General features: G+C 41.3%; 1 protein-coding gene and 1 long non-coding RNA gene across 3 annotated transcripts in view; one reads left to right on the top strand and one right to left on the bottom strand.

The window, feature by feature from the left end:
• Window positions 1-21,796, top strand: part of STON2 (stonin 2) — a 143,033-nt gene extending 121,237 nt beyond the window's left edge. For both annotated transcript variants that reach the window (XM_078054059.1, XM_078054058.1), the window contains 3 exons: window positions 5,498-7,336; window positions 13,339-13,541; window positions 14,903-21,796. In XM_078054059.1, coding sequence (XP_077910185.1) covers window positions 5,498-7,336; window positions 13,339-13,541; window positions 14,903-14,986 — 2,126 coding nt within the window. In that variant the 3' untranslated portion in view covers window positions 14,987-21,796. The remainder of the gene's footprint in view (window positions 1-5,497; window positions 7,337-13,338; window positions 13,542-14,902) is intronic.
• LOC118536824 (uncharacterized) overlaps window positions 16,381-23,598 on the bottom strand; it is a 29,445-nt gene continuing 22,227 nt past the window's right edge. The window contains exon 3 of the long non-coding RNA XR_013440798.1: window positions 16,381-16,855. This is a non-coding gene — a long non-coding RNA (uncharacterized LOC118536824). The remainder of the gene's footprint in view (window positions 16,856-23,598) is intronic.

Genomic DNA, 23,598 nt, shown 5'->3' with positions numbered 1-23,598 from the left:
TCTGAGTACAGATCCTTTGCCTCTTTGGTTAGGTTTATTTCTAGGTGTCTCATGGTTTTGGGTACAATTGTAAATGGGATCAACTCCTTAATTTCTCTTTTTTTCTGTCTCATTGGTAGTGTATAGAATTGTAACTGATTTCTGTGCATTGATTTTATATCCTGCCACTTTGCTGCATTGATTTTATATCCTGCCACTTTGCTGAATTCTGTATGAGTTCTACCACCATTTCTTTTTTTGTTTGCACCAGTAAAGACATTAGGAAGCTCTTAGGTACTAGCAGTTCTCCCCGTAGTGTCGAATGAGAACCTGATTTTTATACATGGCTTTTGTTTGGCAGCAGCCCAACTCATAATATAAGTAATTTGGAGGTAGCAAGTGGAAGAGATAGTAATTAAAATTATGCTGGATTTTTGGCTTTGGCTTTATTTTATTAAGTCAATAAAATGGAATTCTGGATGATTGTTACTTTTGTTCTGAAGATAATTAGTTTTTGCCTATTTCTTACTGGAGAAATTTGCTGGCTTCCCCGCTCCCCACCTTTAGTGTTTCCAGTATCAGCCACATCAGTCATAAGTGTCATGGGAAAGATCTAACTACTGCTTTATCAACATGGATTACAGCTAAACTGTTTTCTTTCTCTGAGGTTAATTAGCAGGAGTGCTAAAGGTGCGTTTTGACCTTTTATTTCTTTATTTTTGTAAGCAAACGGTATTTTTTTTTTTTTAAGATTTTATTTATTTATTTGACAGAGAGAGACAGCGAGAGAGGGAACGCGAGCAGGCGGAGTGGGAGAGGGAGAAGCAGGCCTCCCGCCGAGCAGGGCGCCCGATGCCAGGGCTCGATCCCAGGACCCTGGGATCATGACCTGAGCCGAAGGCAGACGCTCAACCACTGAGCCACCCAGGCGCCCCAGCAAACAGTATTTTTAATACAGATTTAATATTTTTTAAATCACCTCTTACCCCATAGGAGACATCTGTTTTCACATCAAAATATTATGAACTATTATATTCCAAAGCTTTTTAATACATGTATGCTTTATATCATGAAAATGTACCATTCTAGTAGTAGTAGTAATAACAGTTGACGCCTACTAAACATTTATTACTTGCCAGGCACAATTCTAGCATCTGTATTTTCCCAACAACCCCACCAGGTAGGATTTAATATTTTCTCAGGGAAAACTGAGTTGCAGAGAAATTAAACAACTTGCCCAAAGTCACTTAGCTAATAAGCTGCTGGTACACAATTGAAACCAAGGCAATCTGACTCCAGTTTGTAGGTACCCTTTACTATTCACTCAACAATATATATCATGATCAGCTTCCACGTAAATAAACATGCATCAGTAGCATTGTCTTGATAGCTGCATGGGATTCCGTTTTCGGGGTATGATACTTAATATGACCAGTCTCCCATTATTGGGCATTTAGGTTGTTTCCAATTTTTCTGATACAAACATTACTGTGATAAACATACCACTATATACTCTTTGCATGCCTGTCTTGTTCTTTCCTTAGATTACACTCCTGTGAATAGAGTTTTTGGATCACATTTTTTGAGACTTTTATACAAATTTTCAAATTGCCCCTCAGAAAGATTTTTTGAACACTTCCATCACAGTGTAAAGTCCTTTGTGTCACAAATAATGATTATTAGTCATACTAAATTTTTGTCTCTTTGACACAGAGATAATTGTATTTATTGTTTTATAAGGTTAAACTTCTTTCCCAAATAGTTATTAGACATTTATATTTCTTCATTAGCAAATTATCTGTTCTGACCCTATTTTATTTTATTTAATTTTTTGGTGAGGGTGTATCTTTTTTTTAAGAATCTTTTTTTTTTTTTTAATTTGAGAGAGGGCAAAACATGAGTGCGGTGGGGAGGACAGAGGCAGAGGGAGAAGTGGACTCCCCGCTGAGCAGAGAGCCCGCCTTGGGGCTCCATCCCAGGACTTTGGGATCATGACCTGAGCCCAAGGCAGATGCTTAACTGACTAAGGCACCCAGGCGCCCCAGATGTATCATTTGTATTAAGAATACACTGTCATAGGGCGCCTGGGTGGCTCAGTTGGTTAAGCGACTGCCTTCAGCTCAGGTCATGATCCTGGAGTCCTGGGATCGAGTCCCGCATCGGGCTCCCTGCTCAGCAGGGAGTCTGCTTCTCCCTCTGACTCTCCCCCTCTCATGCTCTCTCTCTCTCAAATAAATAAATAAATCTTTAAAAAAAAAAAAAAGAATACACTGTCATATTACAAAAAGGATACCAAGTTTTTGTCATGTATGATACAAATATTTTCCTCCAGAAATTTTACATACAGGTAAGTTGTTTTTTTACATATGAAAGTCTCAAATAATATAATAAAGAGGTTTTAATAAAAAGAGGCTCAGAACTATGGACTCAGAAACAAACTGAGGGTTTAAGAGGGGAGGGGGTGGGAGGATGGGTTAGCCTGGTGATGGGTATTAAGGAGGGCACGTATTGAATGGAGCACTGGGTGTTATACGCAAACAATGAATCATGGAACACTACATCAAAAAAATTAATTAATTAATTTAAAAAAAAGAGGCTCAGAAAATATATGACCTAATCTTTGCAAAAACAACTGAAGATGTCTTTCAGTCAATGATAAATGATGGAAAAGTAAGAGCTTACAAATAAGGAAGTCAGTGTTAATAAGGGATTCTTTCTTAAAGTTGTATTTGTCAGTCCTTGGGCTCACCCCAAGAAATGCTTTATTTTCATGTGAACTAGAGACCACTTTTGCTTTTCATCTGTAAAAGTATCTTTATTAAGACATTTTTTCTTTATAAATGATTTTGTAGAAAGAAAATCTCATTTCCAGAAATTTGACGTAGGCCCCACTACTGCCCCAAATGATGGATTTTTAAAATGGATTGTAATCATGGGAGATGAAACTGCCAACAGAGAGAATATTTTTTAACAAAGTCCTTTGATTCTTTTTAATGGCTGTCAAAGAGAATACAGAATTTCTAGAAATTAATTTAATTAAAAATTTTCCCTGCAGATTTAAAGAAACTTCATTTAAATTGTATTCCAAGTCTAATGCTTCAAAACTGTCTAGGACTCGGTGTGATTTTAAATAACTTCATTTAGAAAGGAATTTATTGTAAAAAAAAATTATGTTCAGTGGAGACAAAGGCTTTTTTTTTTTCCCCCTCCTTTCTTTTTTGGCTTCATAGAGGAAAATGAGAAATACTATTTTGGGGACAAGATTCTCAACAGAAGGGAATCCTTTGGCAGCAAGAATAAACAGCTTTGGCAGAAAAGCACCCTCCAAAGGAAAAGGACTTCGGCTTGTTCAAACTAGGGAGTGGTGATGAGCCCCAAGGCAAAAAGGATATCCCTGGTACAGGGGCTGGGTCAGTACCAAGCTGTTTGGGTGGGAACAGTACTGTTACAAAAGTGCCTTGGAGCGGCTTCATAAATAATTGATGAGTTTTGAGATGCACTCCTTTTCCAGTTGTCTAGAGAGGATCAGTTACTGTTCCAAGGAAGTGATTATATTTTACTCAGGGCCACATTGTTCCCTTTAGCCTTTGATACAATAATAATAGTAGTAGTAGTAGTAGTAGAAATGATAATGATAATAAAATTTAAATCCTAAAAACCTGGGTTGTTTACTGACCCTTTTCCCTTCATTTTCCAGAAAATAAATCACACATCTGCAAAAGTGGATTAATGATTAATTTGAAGTAAAGTCTCATTTTTAATTTTAAAATGCTTTGAAATCCTTTTGTAGTTGCTGTGCCTACAGAAAATACTTTTTTACCCATTATATTTCTGGGGTGAGTGTGGATATGTGTGTATGCATGCTCACATACTTAGCCTACATTTTCAAAGTGACGTTTTCAGTAGAGGGAATTACTCTTTGTTTGAATAAATACACTCGGAAAGATGAATAACAAGCGAGCCATCCCATCCACGTGTAATTTCACTTGCAATTACGTGTGGCATTGCTGATTTCGTTTGGTTAGATATTTGTGAAGGTTTAGTGAGGTGGTCAGAAAACTCAACTACTTGACTCAACCACTGAGCATCGATTGATTTCTCTTCGATGCCAGATTACTGGCAGTAGAAACAGTGGGTGGAATGGTAGCAGAGATCCCCATACGCATTCCTCCAGGGACAGAGAAAATAGAGCTGCCCCCATGCAAAGTCTCTTTTCTCACTTATTCAATCAACAAACCTTTTATCGAGTATCTACTATATGCCAGACACAGATTTGTTTTCTGTGCCATTCCTTCATCACAGTCCACTCCTTGCTAAAGGCTTCAATTTCCCCCTCCCTTTCCACAATCCCAGCAGATACACAGGGTCTTTATGCTACCTGAAAAGTTTGGCTCTTTCCCACATGGAAACTCAAGTCCTGTATCACCTCCCTTGAAGGCCCTGCTAAGGTGGAGTTTTATTTATAATAACCCCCCTTTCCCCCCATAAGATAAATAAGCCCCAAGATGGAAAAGTATTTTAGAGGAAAAAGAAGAGATTATATTATGAGTGTTTTCTCATGTTACTGCGTACTTGTAAATGTTTTAATGGCTAGGTATTATTCTATTGTATACCCTAGTTTCTTAACATTTACCCAAAACTTGGTTCACAATTTGGATTTATTTCCCTAGGGCAAAATTACAAAGTTACTGTTTATGCACATTTGTAAAACCCTTAATACAAATTGCCAAATGACTTATAGAGAGTTTATAGCAACTCACAGTCCCATTAAAGGTCTGTTTACTGTTCATATCATGGTACCCTTACCCTCACTGAAGACTAAAAACTTTAAAAATCTTCACTGATTGTTTTTAATTTACATTTTTTTTTATTACTAGTGAGATTGGACACTTTTTCACATGCTTATTAGACATTTTTAGTTTCTCTCTCCTGAGCTATCCGTATATGTCCTTTGTCTATATTTCTGTTGGAGTTTGTAGTCTTCTTATTCACTTGTATGAACTTATTTCATCTTAAGGGTGTTAATAATTTGTCTTTAATATTTATTGATCACATTTGGGCGAAAATCCCTCCAATCACATTATTTGCAATCACTTAGAACAGATAATTTGTTTTGTTCAATGAGATGAGATCAGCTTTGTATCATTTTATGTAGGAGGTGGTTTTCAATGTCTAAAAATTAATGTATACCTTAGAGCATAGTAAGGACAACATCTATTCTAGAAACTTCTATCAAAGGGAGAATGTATAAGAGTTAAACTACAAGGGACCTTGGTTTATCAGTGCTTCTATATCGATAGACCCATTTGAATTCTTACTGCATTTGATGTGTGGCCCCTGTGCTGTGCTTATTACAAAATTATAAGATCTGTGCCCAAACTAGCACTTGACACAGGTAATGAGCTGCTTTGGAATTTCCAGGTAAAATTCTAGTCATCCTTCATTCCCATACCTCAGTTTCCCAAACTTCTAAGAGGCCCTGAATAGCAGCCCTCATATGTTCTCCTTTTTCTTTTAGACAGTTCTTCCTCAGTCCAGGAAGATGAAGAGGTAGAGATGGAGGCCATCAGCTGGCAGGCCAGTAGTCCAGCCATGAATGGACATCCTGCCACTCCACTGACCTCTGCTCGTTTCCCCAGCTGGGTCACTTTTGATGACAATGAGGTCAGCTGCCCTTTGCCACCAGTCACCTCTCCCCTGAAGCCAGACCCACCACCTGTGGCATCTGTGATCCCAGATGTGCCTCGTCACTCAGCTGGGTCATTTAAGAAGAGGGAACGTCCCAAGAGCACTTTGATGAACTTTTCCAAAGTTCAGAAGCTGGACATCTCATCCTTAAACCATCCACCTTCCGTAACCGAGGCTCCACCTTGGAGGGCAACCAATCCTTTCCTGAATGAGACTCTGCAGGATGTCCAACCCTCCCCTATCAACCCTTTCATTGCTTTCTTTGAGGAGCAGGAGAGGCGCTCCCAAAACAGTTCCATTTCCAGTGCCACAGGCAAGAGCCAAAGAGATTCTCTCATTGTCATCTATCAGGATGCCATCAGTTTTGATGACTCAAGCAAAAACCAGTCCCACTCTGATGCTGTTGAAAAACTCAAACAACTCCAGATTGATGATCCTGATCGTTTAGGCAGTGTGACATTACCAGATGATGACCCTATAGCCTGGGTTGAACTAGATGACCACCCACCTGGTTCAGCACTGTCCCAGCCCAGGGATGGGTGGCCAATGATGCTAAGGATCCCTGAGAAGAAAAACATCATGTCATCTAGGCACTGGGGACCCATCTACATCAAACTGACAGACAGTGGTTACCTGCAGCTGTATTATGAGCAGGGTCTAGAAAAACCATTCCGTGAGTTCAAGCTGGAGATCTGCCATGAAATTTCGGAACCCCGGCTCCAAAACTATGACGAGAATGGCAGGATCCACAGCTTGCGAATAGACCGTGTCACCTACAAGGAGAAGAAGAAATACCAGCCCAAACCTGCTGTGGCCCACACAGCAGAGAGGGAACAAGTGATGAAGCTGGGCACCACCAATTATGATGACTTCCTGAGTTTCATCCGCGCTGTTCAGGACCAGCTCATGAATCTGCCAGTGTTGTCAGTGGACTTGAGCACAGTTGGCTTGAACTACCTTGAAGAGGAGATTACTGTGGATGTCAAGGATGAATTCTCTGGCATTGTGAGCAAAGGAGACAACCAGATTCTCCAGCACCATGTCTTGACACGGATCCACATTCTGAGTTTCCTCTCTGGGCTGGCAGAGTGCCGCCTGGGCCTCAACGATGTCCTCGTCAAAGGGAACGAAATAGTTTCCCGGCAAGACATCATGCCCACCACCACCACAAAGTGGATCAAGCTCCATCAGTGCCGTTTTCATGGGTGTGTGGATGAGGATGTATTCAACAACTCACGGGTTATTCTGTTCAACCCTTTGGATGCCTGCCGGTTTGAGCTCATGCGGTTCAGGACAGTATTTGCGGAGAAGACCTTGCCTTTCACGCTCAGGACAGCAGCAAGCATCAACGGGGCAGAGGTGGAGGTGCAGAGCTGGCTTAGGATGTCAGCCGGCTTCTCCTCTAACCGAGACCCGCTCACTCAGGTGCCCTGTGAGAATGTGATGGTTCGTTACCCTGTGCCCAGTGAGTGGGTGAAAAACTTCCGCAGGGAAAGCGTCCTGGGGGAAAAGTCTTTAAAAGCCAAAGTGAACCGGGGGGCGAGTTTTGGCTCAACTAGTATGTCTGGCTCTGAGCCTGTCATGAGAGTAACTCTGGGAACTGCCAAGTATGAACATGCCTTCAACTCCATTGTGTGGAGGATAAACCGACTGCCTGACAAAAATTCAGGTAGGTAGTGGTTTCTCTTCTGTGAAAACTGCCACATGGTCACACGAGAGCTGGGGTCAGAGTTCTGCATTCTGTTCCCCTATGAAGGGCTGGGTTTTGTTGTGTGACAGAAATAAGGTTAACGGAGAAGTGGGACCAGAGAAGCAAAAATACTTGAGCAAAAAGTAAGTAACAAACACGAATGACCTAGTTCACTCCGTTTTCTCACTCCCTTATTATCCTACTTCTAGAAAACTCTGCGTTATTCTTCTCAGCTAGCTGCTAAGCAGATTTGCATAGCAACTTACGAATTTGTATTCTTTTTCTGACTCATTTAAGTATTACCTGTGGTGCTGGAAGCTGTCTATTTCTAGATCCTAGAAAGCCTCTGGGTTCTGAAGAGGTATCTTTCTCACTGCCTTGAGTAGGTAAAGGGGCCAGTTTATGGCCAGTCATATATACAGTACAGGGGAGGAGTCAGACTAATGATTCCAGTCTCCCTGTGCGAGACCTGTCAGTCATAACATCTCCAACTCAGAGTTGGGATTTGAGGATGGGGAAGAGGACAAAGGGCTTCTGATCAGACTGAAGATCCAGCCGGGACCAGAAAGGCCAAAAGGGCTGAAATTCTATCAGACACAAAGTAAAGGAAGGTATGTTTGATTGAAACAAAGAAAGCAAGCTTACCGGCCCGAGCTGGGTTGCTCATAGCTATCAGGGATGCTGTTCTGCCTGAGTGAGCACAGAAGGCGATGACTTTCCTCGGGGGTCCAGTGAATTTAATGAAATGACAAAACTAGAGAGTAATCCAGCCAGCTGTAATAGCCTTATTTCTTAGAGTAAGTCTGAGTGACCCCAGTGACAGGCAGTAAGCCCATGATCCTATGATCCATTAAACCACTTCTCTTCTTGTTTATTGTAAACTTCGCCCATTTGTTAACGAAAGTAGATATCCTAGCCAAGCAGAAAGGGTAAGCTTTGGAAGAATTCTTTTTTTTTTTTTTTTAAAGATTTTATTTATTTATTTGAGAGAGAGAGAATGAGAGAGAGTGAGTACATGAGAGGGGGGAGGGTCAGAGGGAGAAGCAGACTCCCTGCCGAGCAGGGAGCCCGATGCGGGACTCGATCCAGGGACTCCAGGATCATGACCTGAGCCGAAGGCAGTCGCCCAACCAACTGAGCCACCCAGGCGCCCCGCTTTGGAAGAATTCTTGACGGAAATGTCCTTCTCTTACGCAAATACTCTTCTTCCATTCTCACTATTAAACCCTGATAGTATGTTTGGAGTCTTCATTTCCTGCGCCGAGTGTGGAGTGGCTGAGTCATCCTACCCGGCATGGGACATGATGTGACTGCAAGAGGCAGGACGGTCTGGTCACCTCCCCAGGCCGTCCAAGCCGTGCACACACACACCGGGGCATTCTGTGCCAGACACTGGGTGTAGTGGTGCAAAATGAAGAGACAATTGGACCTCTGTGTTTGAGGCTGGATTTGCCAGACACCCCCACTCCCACCCCCGTTTCTAAACTGACAGGATTTTTAAAAACAAAGTCTTCCTCTCTGTGCTTGCTTATTCATTTCTCCTGAAATCGGCACTGTATGCTCCTGGTGATAGCACTGTGATTTCTACCTCAGCCACGGAACCCGTCTGAACTGACGGAGGAAAGGAAAAGCCCTGAGCTCTCCTTTGGCACTTGAGAAGAGAAGTGAGGTGGAAGGGGACAAGTTACTGTTGAACCTGCTGGAGACTTGACATCCGAAAAGACAAGGCCTCAGGCTTATGTTTATCGGAATGTTTGGCCCTTCAGTTTGTGAAGCATGGATTCAGATCACTTCATTATGGAATTACTGAGTCTTCAAGGTGGAAGGGGCCTTGGGGATAACTCAGTCAAACCTCTTCCTTCTAGAGATGAGAAAATTAAGGACCGGGAGCAACATGACTTGTCTGAAGTCACAAAGCCACATCCAGGGGTCTTTTCTCAATAACCAAGCTGCCTCTTAGTGGAGGACACCAGATAGACACAAACGTGAAAGAATTTCCTCTAAGAGAAGAGAGATTTGCAGTTTTCTGTGTGTACACATCTATCTCATTTGTTTCAAAGTTCTTTCTCTCAGATATTTAACAGTACTGTATGAGGGGGTTTGGGTTACAAGCAGCAAAGACAACTGAGAAAAAAAAGATTGTTGGAGGGTGGCTCAGGGAACTGAAGGAAAGGTTGGAAAGGTTGAGCATGCAGGCCTACAAAGGATAGCTCTTGGAAGCAGAACTGAGATGTCTCCTCAGGCTGCAGCCATTGGGACAAATCATCACAAGCCATTTTCTGTCCTTGTGCCACTTGGCTCAGGAGTCAAGGGGAGGATAGTGCATTTTGACTGACATGCAGTGCTGGGGAAGATTATTTCCCAAAGCAAGGGGGGGGAAGATTGTTACCAAAAGAAAGGGGGAAATGGGTGCAAGACAAGGGAACATGTAGGTCTTCAGCAAACACTTGCCTTAATGCCTCCCAGCAGGTTAGTGCTCAGTAGGCTCAAGGCCAAGGAAATGCAGCTTATGTATTGCAAATGTATTCCCTGATTACTGGAACCTTTATTTGTGAAAGATTTTTTTTTTTAAACATTTTTTTAAATTATTTATTTATTTGACAGAGAGAGACACAAGCCGGGGAGTGGGAGAGGGAGAAGCAGGCCTCCTGCGGAGCAGGGAGCCCGATGTGGGGCTCGATCCCAGGACCCTGGGACCATGACCCGAGCCAAAGGCAGACGCTCAACCATCGGAACCACCCAGGCGCCCCTGTGAAAGATTTTTGAAATATAGGACAGCATAAGGATCTTTGGGAATGTTTCTCACTTAAGCTACCCCCCCATCACTGCTTTTGCTGTTCATGGTTATACATTTTTATTTTATTTTATTAAAGATTTTATTTATTTGTCAGAGAGCACAAGCAGGGAGAGTGGCAGGCAGAGGGAGAAGCAGGCCCCCCGCTGAGCAAGGAGCCCGATGCAGGGACTCGATCCCAGGACCCCAGGATCATTACCCTAGCCGAAGGCAGATGCATAACCAACTGAGCCACCCAGGCATCCTGGTTATACATTTTTAGTAACAACCCCCACCCCCCCACACACACACCCAGAAGGGTCTTCTTATACTACTCCTGGCCAATGGTATATTTCTGGATAGATTCAGGAAATTGGTAAGACCCTTTTCTGGAAACTTGAGATGTACAGGATCTGAATTGCAGTTAGATGGCAGGTTCTTAGCATCGCCAGTGCTCCCTGTGACCAGCTCCTATTCTCCCCATCCATTGTGCCCTCCGTTAGTTATCATCCCTTTTCTGAGCTCATCTTGGTCTTCAGACAGCTTTGGGAAGGTGCCTTTTACAGGAGATTTTTCATAATTCTCACCCCTCCATTTACAGTAAAGGAGAGCAGAACCTCTGCATGCTTACTCCTGCCTGCGGTGGTCCTGTACCTCTAGCCCCCAGCAGGCAGGGCAGTCAGACCGTAGGCAGCATGGGACCGCAGGTCAGCACCCCTGATCGCTGCAGCTACAGCGGGCTTGTCCCAGTCTAGCCGCCAAATGATTAACAAGCTGCCGCTGGAGTCCAGCATGGTTTAAACTGGCAGGTCCAGCCCAGCCGTGTTCACGTCCAGCCACCCCTGCCTTCCCACCGGGTTATTCAAGGACCCCTCTCACCCTGATCCCTAGAGGTTTTCTTAATCCTAGAAGGTACCAGAACAAGTCCTACTGCTTGCCCAGATCATCTGCCAGGAAACAAAACATTCTGTCCTGCATAGGTAGCTTTCTTTGCTGGAACTCCAGTTCTCTAATATTAGACCAAGAGAAAACAATTTCAATATAGTTTGCCTTTTATGGAAAATGGAAATCTGAATTTTAATGTTAAATTTTCTCACCTTCATCAAGGAAGATGACAAAATGTGTAGGCTCACTTAGTTCATTACCATAAATTATACTAGCTCTCAGAATTGCACTTTCCTACCTGTCCACCAGCCCTACACATCCATTAGTTGATGCTGGGAATCACGAAAGAATGCCACATTCATAGAGTTTGCTTTGAATATACTTTGGAGGGGTGAGCGGAGAGGTCAGCTTTATGGAAAGTAATGATTTCTCGTTATTCCAACCATGTGCAAATAAGGGTAGTTAGGTAAAACTGTTGTTCAAGTTGCCATCGAATTAAAGTAAGAAACTCCTCTGTAATTTATAGTGATCTAAATCTATAGCAATACACAGAGAGGAGTTTAGGACATAATTCAGCATCAGATCTGAGTTTTATTCCTAGTGCTGCAATTTAGTAGCTGTGTGACCTCAGGCAACTTACTTAAACCTCTCAAAGAAATCTTATTGTCCTCATTTACAGAGGAGGGTTATTAATACCTAGCTCATTAAGAAAGAAATTAGATAATGCTTTTAAGTGTTCAGGACAGTCTCTGTCCTGTAATAAATGTAACGGATAGCTATGTAATTACAAATGTAATTTAAAAAAAAATCACATGGATTCATTTTAGATAATGTAATTTTTACTATTATGTGTATCCAACTTAAAATTTCTTTCCTAGAAGCCAGTGCAAATTTCTCAGTTTCCCAGAGTATTACTCTTTGGAAATAACCACTGAAAAATGTTATTTGTGAAGTAGAGCAAAACAAATACTTCACTCTGTAATGTTTTCCTTGGAGAGCGGGTGTGTATGTCCTCACTCTCTGAGATTAAAAAGTCCCGCCCAGGCCAATAAAGAAAATTGGAATTGTTTATTTGGGGAAGCTCAGATAACTAAGGGCCATTGCTATTACATAATGAAGTCAAAGCCATGTCACATTGTTTATCCATGGCAAGTTGCTGTATGGGGGTCCTACAGCTCACTTCTCCACTCATGTCACCCTGCCAACCTGGTCTTGAGGTTGGGGACCCTATGGGAGGCTGTGACTCAGAGTGGATGAAACATCTCGGAGTCAGAGTGCTTGGGTTCAGTCCTCAGTCTGCCACTTTCTAGCTTTGACCTTGGCTAGTTCACTTTCCCTCCCAAAGCCTTTGTTGTGTCCTCATCTGTGGAATGCAATGACTATGACCTCAAGGGATTGTTACGAAGATGCAGGGAGAGGGTGTGCGGGCAGCATTTGAGACAGTACAGAGTGCTCAGCAAACCATGCTTTCAGAGGGTATAGCCACAGAACTGATCTCTCTCTTCACTCAGACATCTAATAACAACCCTCAAATGGAAATCCTTAAGTTTTCCATCCAAGTACAGTAGAACTAGCCATAGATGGATAGAATTGAAGAGCAGGAAGGGACTATGCCTGGCACTGTCCTTTACTACCCATTCTGTTTCTCCACTTTCCAAATCGGGATTTGAGGCGAGGAGAACAAAGGACTTGGGTGCAGGATCTCCGCCACTTCGCAGGAGCGCTAGGAGCCACATGCAGTGCCCTGTTAGTCTCTGTCCTACCCAGTGCACCATGCACACCCTTCATGCATCTACGCTGTTTATAAGGGCTTCGTCATTTACATGTGCCATCCACCCACAAAAACGTGCCAAAGCATTTTTGCAAAAACATGAAATGCTGTTGAGAAAACTCATCTTTCAAAGGGAACCCATTCCTTTGCTCCACGTGGCTGTCATTGATGTTTTATTCGGTGCTAAGTGCTGCTCCCTTTTACTCCTTTCTGCCGATCTACAGATCTGTGCCTCTGTTTCTGGCATTGGTGCTGGGTTCCCATATCGCCCTGACCTCAGCGGGCAGAATGACCCGTTTTTCAGGCTGTGGGTTTTATTGCTAGGATACAAGGCTACTGCAATGAGATAGTTCTCTCAAAGGGTCTGAGGCACGGGCAGTGTGATTTCTGTGGAAGTAAATCCTCTGCTCAGCACTGGACGCTCTGAAAGACTGCCCAGTGCTGAGCTGGCAGGCAGTCTTCAGGCCTTCTTGCTAATTGAGGTGGCTCTGTGGGCCTCTCCTTCCACGTCTCTCTGAAGAACCTAATGTCTAGATTCTTTTCCTTTCATAGCTTCTGGTCACCCACATTGTTTCTTCTGCCACCTTGAACTTGGCTCTGACCGGGAAGTGCCTTCCGGATTTGCCAATCATGTGAATGTTGAGTTCAGCATGCCCACAACTTCTGCCTCCAAAGCCACTGTAAGATCCATCTCCGTGGAAGACAAGACTGACATCAGGAAGTGGGTCAATTATTCCGCACACTACAGCTATAAGGTAACCTCGGGAGGCATTTGGCTAATGTGTCCAAGATCATTTGCTTGCTCCTCTCCCCTCCTCCCCCGCCCCCATCTTGTTCCCTTTAGCAGCGCCTGCCATGAATGCAAGGTGTTCTCTTACTGCCTTAGAGAGAGGTACACCACACATGCCTGTGGATGAGTCTGCTCTGATTTGAATGACTAATCTAGTGAGCAAGAGAAAGGTTGGAAAAAAATAAAGAGGCAGACGAAAGAGGAGAGTATAATGTCTTTCAGTCATCGTGAACATCAAAAGAGTCATGGGGTAAAGGGATTATTATTATTATATAATATATATTATTAATTGTACATTATATAATATGAATATTATGATTGAGTATATCATAATATTATATTCTCATTCATAATATATGTTACAGAAGTTGTGAACTTGGAAAGTGAGGGGAGTTCAGGAAAGTGCTAACCCAAAGCATATATTTCAGCCTCAGAGTTGATGAAGTAGATCTAAGTAAAGTCAGGACACATATGACCAGGTCACTGGGCTATAATCGAAAATCTTAAACTACCAAAAAGAACAAATACTCCATCTTGTGGCCAGGAAAAAAAAAAAAGCACTTTCATCAAGCATGACCCTAGTCAACGGTTTTGTTTCCTTCATCATAAATATCCAAAGTGGTAAAGAGAGGAACAGCTTTAATTGTGAAACTCTCTTGCTTAACGTATTTCTTTTCTGACTTGTCAAAGGCTTCAGTGTGTGTCTCTTTCAAGGCAAGATGAATTTATTAATCCCTTTACAGTTACAGCTACAGTATTTTACAGAAAACACCGGTAGAACTGTAAACACTACCGTACCCAGTTTGGAGACTTTGTAAAGCAATAAAGTAATAGAGAGTATAAACAGCCGGCTGGAAAGGAATCCATTCATTTGGTAAACCTTTGTGCTTGCCTGCTGCATGCCTGCACTATGGGGATACAGTAGTAAAGGAGGGCCTGCCCCTGTCCCACGGAGCCTGTGGAATGCTGGAGCTGGGCATGTGTCCCGGGGCCATGGAAATATGCGTAGGAGGAGCACCGAACTCCCTAATGAGCTGAGAACAGCCTCACAGAAGAGGGGACCTTTGAGCAGCTGTGCAAGGCAAAGAATAAAAATTTTCCAGGTGGACTGTGAGGAAGAGGGAATTCCAGATCGAGGGAAGAGCATGTGTAGAGAATCATGACGTCCTCAGGGCCAGTAGCTCCAATGTGGCTAAAGCCCAAAACAGTGACAAAATTACAGGGACTCTCAGAGAACCTGGTGAGGTACTCTCTTTGCGATTATTTCTTATTGGGATGTTTTTTCTCCTCTTTCTGATATTTCTTTCCAACTTCTGCTCTCAACAGGTGGAAATTGAGCAAAAGAAGAGTTTGAAGCCGGACTTTGAAGGAGATGAAATGGAAAATCCCAGGGAGTGTGGGGTCCAGTGATGAAGCCCTCTTGCAAGGGGGCCTGACCCAAGCGTCATGATAGGATGTCTTCCTGAGCAGCCGGAGTTCAAGGCAGTACCCACCATGGCTACTCTGTGCTGGGAACAGTATATTGGACCTTCCTGTGTGTAGTTACCTGTAATCTAACAGGAAACCTTGAGGTGATTGCGTTGGAGAGCCTCTGATGTGCCTGAAGCAGCTGGTTCCCCTGACTTTTGGAGCTTATTGTCTAATTAAGCCTCCCTCTCTTTGCTCTGTTTCTCTTGTAGTACTTGAGTGTGGCTTGTTGTGACTACTGGAGTCAGGAAGAGAACCTTCCACATCAGTGTTGGCAGGATTTCCTTCTGGTGTCCATCTGTCACTTCCATGATTTTCTAGAAAACACAGTCTTGAGAATCCCCCTCTGTGACGCCCTCTAGAAAAGGTTCAGAAGAGGTACAAAACACATTTCCTCTTTGGGTCTCCTAGGCTTGGGTATGTGTCTCCATTCTTTCAATGTTAACACTATGCAACAGAAGTTTTCAAGACATTTCCCTCCCAGTTTTGGATTGTTTTGAATGAAACACTTTTTCCATCTCTCTAGTCCCAGGGTTCACCACCCTGAGTCACAATACACAATGGAAAAAAGGCACAATAGGATACTTTTTTATTCTGTGATTAGCCCCACATTCTGCAAAGGGTGGCTATGGAAGGGAAAGCAAAATTGAGCTTATTTTTCTTCATTCTGGGGGAAAAGGGACATTAATTGTAAGATTATATTCAATTCAGGAGACATTTTCAATCTCAGTGAATTCTCAAATTCACACTGAAAAATATAGGCCATTTCCGATTCCTGAAACAAATGGATCTATCTATATATATATATTATACCTCAGGCATTTGTCAGGAGCATTTGGGAGCTCTTTTTATACCTCAAGCCTATAGACAGTTGCATGTCTCTTTAACTCAGAATTTACAGGAAATAAAGTGGAAAAGATCATTTTAAAAGCTATTTTAAAACTGAGCTTACATGAGCTTTTCCCCAAAATTCAGAGTTTGATAATCACAGTATTGTAACAGATCTACAAGGCAGAAGTCTCTAGGGTAGAGATGGGGGAAAGCCATATTTTTCTAATGTTGGGAACATTAAGTTCCAATTCCAAGAGTCTGGGATACTCAGTCTTCTTTCCCTTCATAGTTTACATTCTGTATCTCCACTTCTTACTTGTATCTTGGTGTTTTCTTACCATACACCGACCTATATTGGCCATCCCAAACGGGACACCTGCTCAACAATTTACAGGGACGTTCTATCTGCCTGTTTCTCCTATGAAGAAGAGAGTAAGGGGACTGAAAGCATGCTTGTCAGATTTGTCAGATGACACAGAGAAATAAACGATATATCCAGTCTCGACTGGCAGATTTAGGATTAATTTATTCAGTGAATATTCATTGAATTATAACTATGTACTGACACTAGAATATAGACATCATTACCATTTTTTTTTAACTACCTGAACATAAGACTGAAACTAAAAGGATGAAATTCAGTAGACATTAATGAGAAACTATATTCTAGTTGCTTAAATACAGCCCTCTAAATACAGAGAGGTATTACTTACATGTATGTTGATGGGAAGGGTATTGAAAAGTCCTGGTTTCATAGCAGTTCATGTCAAAATAGGAGTTCAGCATTGAATCAGGAGTGCATCATGACCATTCACAAAGTCAGTGCATTCAGCCTGTGGTAATAGAAGCCCAGGGAGCCCTGCATGCCGCATTGGTCAGTCCACATCTGGATGGAGGGTTGAGTTCAATTCTGGGTACCATATTTTAAGAGAGACATTAATAAATTGTGTCCAGAGGCAGGTTCCCAGGGTTGTGAAGGGTCTGATGATACAAGGAAGAGGGGAATAGAATAGGAGAGAATAAAATAATATAGCTGCCTTGAAATTTCTGTTGAGTTATAAAAAAAAAAAGAGGAATTAGACTTACCCTGTGTAACTTCAAAAAGGGCAAAAATAGGAACAAAGAGGAACTTTATAGATGACAGATGTTTTCTTCAACATAAGAAAGAATTTTCTAATAAAAGTGGTTCTAAAGAGGAATAGACTCGAGCAGTAAAATTTCCTGTTGTGGCAAATGCCCAAACAAAGGTTAAAATAACCATCCGTCCCAGATGCTCTGAAAGGGACATTGGATTTGGGCTGGATGGCTATCAAGATCCCATCTGCATATAGGTTCATCTCAATAGTAATAGGACTCTCTAACTCTAGTTGTTTTTTTCTTTGATAAGTGGTTTTGTGTGCTCTTTGAAATACAGTGGGGTTCCCTGGAAGTCTTTGTCAAGTGAGACATAGCCCTTCCCCTGTTGTACGAGAGGCACATGAGATTCCTCATAGAAACATCAAGATGGGCTGAAGAGCTGGCTAAGTGAAGGTCATTCTGGCACCTTCCTTACCCAAGGTCAGCGCTCATGTACCCTCTCAAGATCTCTGCCTCACCTGCTAGCATCACACGTGTATTGCTTATTGAACTTTTTCCCGCACCTTAGTTAATTCTCATTGCCTTTGTGCTTTTACCTGGATTCTTTTTTTTTTTAAACCAAAGGTTAGGAAAATCCTTCCATGCTATCTACATTCAGCAAGCAAATTATTATTAATTTTAAAAAATCTATCACCTTGATTTCATCAAATTTGCTTTCCCACTACTATTTTTGGGAAACTAATTATGGGTAGCATTTAGGGGCTTGGGGAATATAATACTATATATTTTTAGACCTACTGTTTTGTTAATAGGCTACATAGAAAACACAGGCAAATTACCTTTTTGGTGTGTAAATTCTAAGTTTGCCTCTCTGGACCTGGATTGTGTGTGTGTGGTCACAAAAATCCTTGTCTGTGTTATCAATAATGTGAAAATATTAAAAGTAAGTTCATTTTACCAACACATAGTATTACTATTAGAACATAAATTAGATGTCACATGATATTAAGAGCTACGCTTTCTTTTGAGTCTGGTGGCTTGCTTTGTGACTTTATTGTGAAAGAGAATAAGAAATGTTACGATAGGTCAAACGAGAAGTTAAGATATTTTGGGGGGGCATTAAACCCCCTTTGACACTCTTGTAAACATAATACTAGTTATTTCTTATCAAAATTTTGCATTTCACTTATATTAAATATTATCTGGACAGTTTTTTGGGTTTTTTTTTTCCTATTTGGTTCTTTCCCCACTCTCAGCATTCCTGCATTATTGGCAGGACTCAGAACTCTTGAGAATTTTTTTTTTATGTAATATATTTCTTATTTGAAATGGGAGTAATTTCTATTCAAATCCAGTGGGTGAGAGCAAGAGTTTATTTCCCTGGAAATTAATACCCCCAAGAAATATGATCCATGATGGCAAAGAATGTATCTTATTCCTTGTTTTCAATACCTAGAACAAAGCTTGGGGGTATAATAGGTTTCAGCCACTTTAAATCCTTGCTGATAGGACAAACATACATTAATGAAATAAAAGGAAATTATTAGGGGCGCCTGGCTGGCTCAGTTGGTAGAGCATGCAACTCTTGATCTCGGGATTGTGAGTTCGAGCCCCACGCTGGGTGTAGAGCTTACTTAAAAAAAAAAAAGAAGAAATTTTAGGTATTCAATAACTGTTTGCTGAACGAACACTAGCCCTGAAACTCTAAGATACTTAGCCCTTACTTATCTATCATCAGATACTTATATTAAAGCAAGCAAGCATGCTTTATTTCCTGGAAGACTTAAATTTCTTTTTATTCCTGCTTCCCCTGTCCACTAATAATAACTGTCAGCACTTAACGTGCAGCTAAATTTAAACTACAGTTTACCTTACTCATATTGAAAAACATTTTTGTGCCCAAAATACAATAGCACAGATGCTATCCGTAGTGAAGATTATTGACTCAATTTTGTTCCTGCAAGCCCGACAGATCTTGCCCATTTGAATAGCCAGCAGGAGAAGAAAGCATGGCCAGTCTTGGTGTGCGAGGTCCTTGTTTTCCCCAACATTAACCACTGACCAATGTTACTGGGTACTTCCTTTGTCACCTTAAGAGGATGGAGGTTTGAGAGAGTGAGGATGAAACTCGTGAAATGAAATCATGATTTCACAGCTGCTTTCAGTTTCATTATAAGGTTAGTGGTGGGAAAGCACAGGATGATCTGAATTTTTTTTCTTAAAAGCCTTGGGAATATTAAATTAATTTGAGTAAGAAGCACTGCCACCTAGCCTACTTTTAGAGTTCTCCCACTTGGGGCTGGTAACTTTAGCTCTTATACAAATGGTGATCGTAGTTAATTCTAGCATTTCTAGACTTTAGGTCAAGAATGCAATTTATCAGAAAATTTGAACAAAACTGATCCAAAAGATTATATCCACAAAAAAAATATATCACCTAGTATAAGCAAATCGTCTTTAACACCTTATACCAAGTCCCATCCAAACCATGACCACTCTTTATATAAAATTAATCATGGCATTCTTACCAAGTTTTAAAGATGTTTCCTAAACATTACCAATGTTTAAGTGCCAATTCCCTACAAATCACCATTTCTTCATCATTTCTTCATCATTTCTTAATTGAGCTCTTTGTAAATGAAACTTGCTTTGGATATTGTGACTTGTATTTATGTATTTAAGGAATTAAAAGTGGACAAGATGTAGAAAATAAATGTATTGGTAATATTTTCCCATGTATTAACTAAAGGAAGGACTATGGAATTGTCACATTTCTTGTATTGTGCCTTAGCAAATCTGCTTGAGAGCCTAGTCTTTTGTTTTTGTTTTAAGAATTGGAGGGGGGAAAAACATGTATCTGCAATTCCAGGTCTGTAAAGACAGAAATCATCCATGGTAATGTGTTTAGTGCCTGGACAGAGGCAGATAATAACTGTGTATAATGAAAAGCTATAAAAGAACAGACTTAAAAATTAGAATTTCAATATGAAAAGACAAAGTGTAGAGAGGTGACAAATACAGCATTAGCCACCACACCTCAAAAGACTTGAACTAAAGGGCATCCCTTAAAAGTAAGGAGCTCTAGGAAAAATAAAAGATTATGTAGCAGGGATAACAGTAGAACGATTTCAGTTCAACAAATGTTTATCAAGTGTCTACTCTGGTCAAAGTTCTGTGCTGTCAGCCAGCTTCCCTAAACGGAGGTAAGGTCAAAGCCAAGGACACTGAGCATTGTTGATGTGAAGTCATTGGAGGGAAGTGCCCTTTATCAAGGGAAAATTAGGGTTTCTATGAAGCTTTGAAGGACATAGTCATGGAGACAATCACCATGTGAAGTTAACTTGCTATTTTCGCAGTTGGGCCTCAGGAACCTCAGCTAAAAAAATGAGAAAGCTGAACTAATGGTCCCTGCGGGCTCCAGTTTTATGGATTATTTTATAAAAGATCCTTTGGTGCCATTGTCAGTGATACTTCATGTCAGTAGGATTCTTCATATAGTCTTAAGAACCAAGAACCAAGATCAGCTGGCCTATCTTTTTCCTTTTCATGTATCTATCCTTTACCGTCTGCCCAGACAACAAACACAGAAAACCCTGCAGTCCTCTATTTTGTAGTTGGAGGATCAAAAGGATGGTGACCATCAGTTAGAACACTGCTCTGTAAGTTACACCGGCATCACCCAGCACAACAGTGCTGTGAGTATGAGGAGGAACAGACCAGACAGGGCTCCGAAATGGATGGTAGGATTTGGGGATCACTTTGAAGCAGAAGTAGGTCTAGCCCTCCAAGGTACTGAGGGGTACTGAGGGGCCACATTAGGATGATCTAGGATTTATAGTTACGTCCTTTTACACAAAAGACTGCAGAAATTCAGGGAGGAAAGAAATGCTCCATAAACATTCTGGGACTATTTGTCAATCAATTAAGGCAAAATGAGATGAGATGAGAGCAAGGGTCAGTTCTCTCTATCCCCACTGTCTATTAGTAACATGAAAACGTAGTTTAAAAATTTTTTTAAACATCCAGAAGCTACAAAATACCATCTCTTTTATGGTATGTGTTAGTATGATTTTAGTTTCTTGTACTTAGAATGGGGTCAAATGTAATGGCTCGATTCTAACTGAGCAAGGAATTCTAGCATCCTCTTCCTGGTCAGTCCTATGTGCCTCAGATCAAACCCTCAGTGCTAGTCATGGACATCATCTAGCCACCCTCATCTTGCCTCCATGTGCTTCAGGACCAGCAACCCCAGGTAGTATTCAAAGCAAGCAGATCTGGGAAAGCAGATGTGCTGCACAGATCCTGACAGCAACCTGTTGGACCAAAGGGTTTAAGGGTTTTGAAGTATGAGGTAACAGAAGGGAAGATTATGAGCTCCTCTGACCCTAAGCCAGCATTCATTTGACCTTTGTGTCTACCTGCCAACAGAACCTGGAGAAAACTTTACCATATGCAAGAAAATAAACAGAATCAGTGTTTTAGCCAGGGAGTGTGATAAAGGAGATCTCCTCACCCTCCATTTTTGTAATGTCCATCAGTGAATTTCAGTATGTCAGGATGGATGGATCCAAGATCCAATGAGTGATTCAGCTGATCCAAGGCTTTTATTTTCCTTCCTTCATCATCCATCCTCATTTGATGTAACCTCTTGTACTAGTGTGATTAATTTTATGTAAAACCGGTTTACTTTTCTTAAAAAGAATATGTGCCTATGTAATAAAGTCTACACACTGGCTAGCTTTATAGAGGTGAGGTTTTGTTTGTAATTGTTCTGCTGATTATCATCTGTAATACCCTTTTTTTGAGCTATGAAAATGAGCTATTAATAAAAATTTTTAAATAAAATCTGTCACTATGGAAGATTTAATGAGGTGAGGCATAAGGAAAAATGTTTATTATAAAGAAGGCCCATCACCCAGTTAATATGGTTAATGATCATAAGATGACATGTTAACAAGTGACACATTACCAACTGTTTATCCTAGTTTATCATATATATAATTTAGTCAATTCAAGAGGTATTTATTGCGTTCCTATTTTCTGGCCAATTCTGTCAGAAAACAAAATTATATAATCCTTAAGGTTTTCTTGGCAATAAGTGCATACACATATAAGTGAGAAATATAAAAGTACATAATCAAATACCATATCTGCAATGTGTTCCTGGAATATTGTCAGTGCTCAACAAGTAACTGTTCAATCAATGAATCCAAATGACTAATGTCAACATAAACTCAGATGGGAAAAAAAAAATCAATATGGACTAGAATACTTGGAAGGTTTTCACAGAAAATACGACTTTTAAGTGAGACCTGGAGGTCTCAGTGGCAAGAGGAAGGGAGTTTAGAACTGGGAAGAGTCATGTCAAAGTGGCATGCTGGATGAGTGGAAGGTGAGCCTGACCTGAGTGAAGGGCTCATGCACATCAGAAGGTAAGGTTGGGGGGCGCCTGGGTGGCTCAGTGGTTAAGCGACTGCCTTCGGCTCAGGTCATGATCCCAAAGTCCCGGGATTGGTGCTCGCTTCGGCAGCACATATACCAAAGTCCCGGGATCGAGTCCCAAATTGGGCTCCCTGCTCGGCAGGGAGTCTGCTTCTCCCTCTGACCCTCTCCCCTCTCATGCTCTCTCTCACTATCTCTCGCTCTAATAAATAAAATCTTAAAAAAGGTAAGGTTGGTAGCAAAGCCAAGCTGAGGGAGGGCTTGCATCTAGCCTGAGGTCGACTCAACCCAGTAAATGCTATGAAGCCATTTTAGAATCTTACTAATAAAGCACTATTCTAGAAAGACTCACCTGTCTACAATGTGCCGGGTGTTTTTGGACTAGAGAAAAGCTTAAGGCAAAGAAAATCAAGGGTTTTTTTGAGTAAACAAGGAAAGAAAGAAACCAAGCTTTGTGTTTTGTTTAGTTCAAATAGGCCATGGACATCTTACTGCAAAATAAAATGATCTGTAATTAGCCCCCTGTCGTTGAGAGAACTGTGTCCTCAACAGAACACAGAATTCTATAGCCTAGCCAGTATGAAATTACCTGGTATTAATAACTGATAGCAGGTGCACAGAAGGATTAATAGCCAAATAACAGCATAAAATTTTCTTAGCTGAAGAATAATATACTCCTTCGCCCTATTCTTCCATCCTTACCTGTCCAGAGTCCTCTTGAGCAAGTTTTGAGACCTGTCTAGGTCCCACATTGACACAAGGTTTCAGCCTGCTAAGGTTCCCCCTGTACTTTAATATTCAAGTGGAATAATTATGCAAGTAGTTCTCTGAAGCCAAGTGTGCTCCCTAGTGTTCTTCAGGATTTGTGGGAAGAGAAATTGGGAATGAGAGGAAGTGAAGATGAGAATTTAAATGTCCTCCGGGTCATTTGTCAGCTCTTTTCCAAATTCCTCCCACCTTTTTCTTGATCGTCTCTAACTATTTCCTCTTTATTCCTCCATGCTGGACAGCGCTTTCTCTATTCCCAAAACATAATATGAGTTAGCTTTTATGTAGTGTTTATACTCCGGTGCAACCATGTGTACTAAGTATTTTAGATACATTCATATTTAATGAAGGCAGCCCCTCTCTCCATTCCGCAAGGTACTGATAATTCAAGGCTGATGGTACAACTGACATTTATCAAAGGTTAGCAATTAATAGTG

Source organism: Halichoerus grypus, chromosome 8, assembly GCF_964656455.1.
Source record: "Halichoerus grypus chromosome 8, mHalGry1.hap1.1, whole genome shotgun sequence".
Lineage (NCBI taxonomy): Eukaryota > Metazoa > Chordata > Mammalia > Carnivora > Phocidae > Halichoerus > Halichoerus grypus.
Note: the sequence above shows the minus strand (reverse complement) of the source record. Positions and strands in the feature narration are given on the sequence as shown.